This window comes from Montipora capricornis, chromosome 6, assembly GCF_036669925.1.
Source record: "Montipora capricornis isolate CH-2021 chromosome 6, ASM3666992v2, whole genome shotgun sequence".
Taxonomy (NCBI): domain Eukaryota; kingdom Metazoa; phylum Cnidaria; class Anthozoa; order Scleractinia; family Acroporidae; genus Montipora; species Montipora capricornis.
This window is the reverse complement of record NC_090888.1, coordinates 11,019,865-11,022,364: the sequence shown is the minus strand read 5'-3', so window position 1 is coordinate 11,022,364 and position 2,500 is coordinate 11,019,865. Positions and strand designations below refer to the sequence as shown.

At 39.5% G+C, this 2,500-nt stretch overlaps 1 protein-coding gene across 6 annotated transcripts in view; it reads left to right on the top strand.

Moving 5' to 3' along the window:
• LOC138051517 (ubiquitin carboxyl-terminal hydrolase 48-like) overlaps nt 1-2,500 on the top strand; it is a 102,846-nt gene that overhangs the window by 29,687 nt on the left and 70,659 nt on the right. For 5 of the 6 annotated variants that reach the window (XM_068897736.1, XM_068897737.1, XM_068897735.1 and 2 more), the window contains 2 exons: nt 613-734; nt 1,654-1,790. In XM_068897736.1, coding sequence (XP_068753837.1) covers nt 613-734; nt 1,654-1,790 — 259 coding nt within the window. Of the gene's footprint in view, nt 1-612; nt 735-1,653; nt 1,791-2,316; nt 2,398-2,500 lie in introns of all 6 variants that reach the window. The other variant, XR_011132837.1, reaches the window with a different exon arrangement.

The window sequence follows — 2,500 nt, the reverse complement described above, 5'->3', positions numbered from 1 at the left end:
ATCCAGACGTATGTGCTGTACCGTGTCAAATATCTGTGAAGATAAATTTATTTTACAGGAGTCCCGACAATAGATAAATAAATTAATTAAGCAATTTATTCATAAATTCACAAGGTCAATTTATTCATAAATTATCAAGTTACACCTGAATGTAATTACGTCAAGCGGTTTGATTGGTTGATGACTTAACATATTCAAAATTACGTTAAGTTGAAAATTAATGTTTGGGACACCATTTATTTCCTTATTTACTTGCTTATGTATCAGATTCTAAAACCCTTCTTTCCTCTGACAAAGTGTGCTGTGGAGGCAAACAATGTTTGAGCGCGTGTTGGCCGATTTCACTTGGTTACTTAGCTTAGAAATAATAGTTTGGCCTTTGCTCTCTGAACAACTCCACTACAAAGCCGATGTCCCGGCATTTTTACAGACCAACCGTTTTTTAATGTTTTAGGCTACCTTTAACGCAAAGGCATTTCAATGTAAAAATAAACCGGTCTGTAAAAATGCCGTGACAGGAATATAGGGTTGTTGTTCGCTCCTAGTCACGGACTCCTGCAGCTGTCATATAACTTGTGGTATTTTTAATTTACTTTCTTAAAATTTAAACAGGTTGTGTTACGTTTGGCTACACGAATGGAACGAGCTTACCAAAATCTACCCATTCGATCAGGTGATCACCGTGACAAAAAATGTCACGCAAGATGTCGTACCGCAGCTAGTAACTACCCCTGGTGAGTTTGCTGTCCACAACTGTTGCTCTCTGTTAAGACAATAATGGCAGCCTTAACACGTCACGAGTATTCAAGATGTCGGCGCCTGGGAAATTTGAAAACAAAACTAAGCTTTCCTGAGATTCATTCATTTTGGGTGCAAACGCTTTGAAAGAGTTCCAGGAAATTTGACATTAAGTTTTTCTTATTTCTTTGAGTAGACGTTGCCTTTAAATTCCTGTCAGAACCACGCCCTGTCAAGTTGATCGACTTCGTTGGAAAATATGATCCAAATTGAGTTGTGACCCAACTGACCAATTTTTAAAATTAAATTTTACTCTGTTACTCCAAGTATTCAACTTGTTCCTTCTCGCCTTTTAAGATTCGGTGAAATGTATTTTTGAGGAAGGCACTTCGTACATGTATCTTATGTGATGTCACAGCCTAACTTGTACCCAGAGCTCTCTTTAGCTCCATGCCCTCGGTCAACATTGTAGGTTTGGCTCATGTTGCGAGTTTATGCCGCCATTTCGAGACGAAATGGTGATAGGATGGCAAATGTTGTTTGCACAGCTATCCTCCTTTATGGAGAAACAAAAAACAGGAAAACCCAGTATACTGTGCATAGGCACCTCAAACATGAGCTCAGAGCGTCTATATTTAGAACAGCTTTTTCGACAAGTATTGTATGTCCCAGCCAATCACCGCGCGATGTCACTCTTACGTCACATGAAAAAAGAGTCATGGAGGACATAATAAGTGACCAGGCCTGAGAAAGGAATCAGTCTAAGTGAGCGTACTCGCACCTAGGGATGAACTCCCTCTTCAAGTCGTATTAAGACCACCACGTTGCCATGGTAATTAATCCTAAGTTACGCGTCCCTTAATTTGAACAACTGGGCCTTAAATTTTACTGATAGTCTGCATTTGAAAATTTCAGAGATATGTACAGAGTGCTCTGTGGCACGAATACAAGAACGAGCCAAAGACGTGGAAAACTACGGCTTTGGTACAATATACGTGCGCAAAATCACTAAGGATCACACTGACAGAGAGATAGAACAAGTCTTGAATGATGTAAGCAATTGTATTTTTCTTCTATTACGTCGGTCAATAGAATATGCGTTACACTGAAGTGTCCCGGTCTGTTGAGCCAAGAGCAACCCGCTTACAGACTGTGGTTTGGGTGGTTTTCATGCTACGTCATCTCTGTTAGGTTGGTGGACGAGAAGAATAGATCTGCAACTGAATTCAGTTGTTCGTACGACGGAAATTGGAAATTTCTCCATTGTTGTGTCTCTAGCAATGGGTTTCAAAGCACTTGTAATGATCTAGTAATCTTCGAAAGAGCTTGTTACAGTCGAGGTTTTTTTGGTTGCTGTAAGTTACGTTTCTCAGCATGTACACCAAAACGTTCTTTTCTTGTTTTACTGACCGGTCCGACCTGGCTTGATCGTCGCCTAGCATTTTGAATCATCTTTTTTCTACCTCTTTATCAAAGCCTTTAAATTGGAAAATGTGTCTATTTCCATGTAGACCATTATGTAATGCGCGTGCGTGACCCAACAATGTTGGAAGTGTAATACCCCATTCACACCAACAGGACACGTTTAACTAAACTGGGTTGAACAAAATGAAAATCAGTCACAGGAAAATGTAGGACTGGCTTTTACATGAGATTCAGGTGAGTTTCACTACATGCTTTGATCTCGGCTAAATTTGTAGTCGACAGTAATCAGTATACATGATTTTAAAAGAAAACATTTTGAGACCGTGTTTAAGTAAAC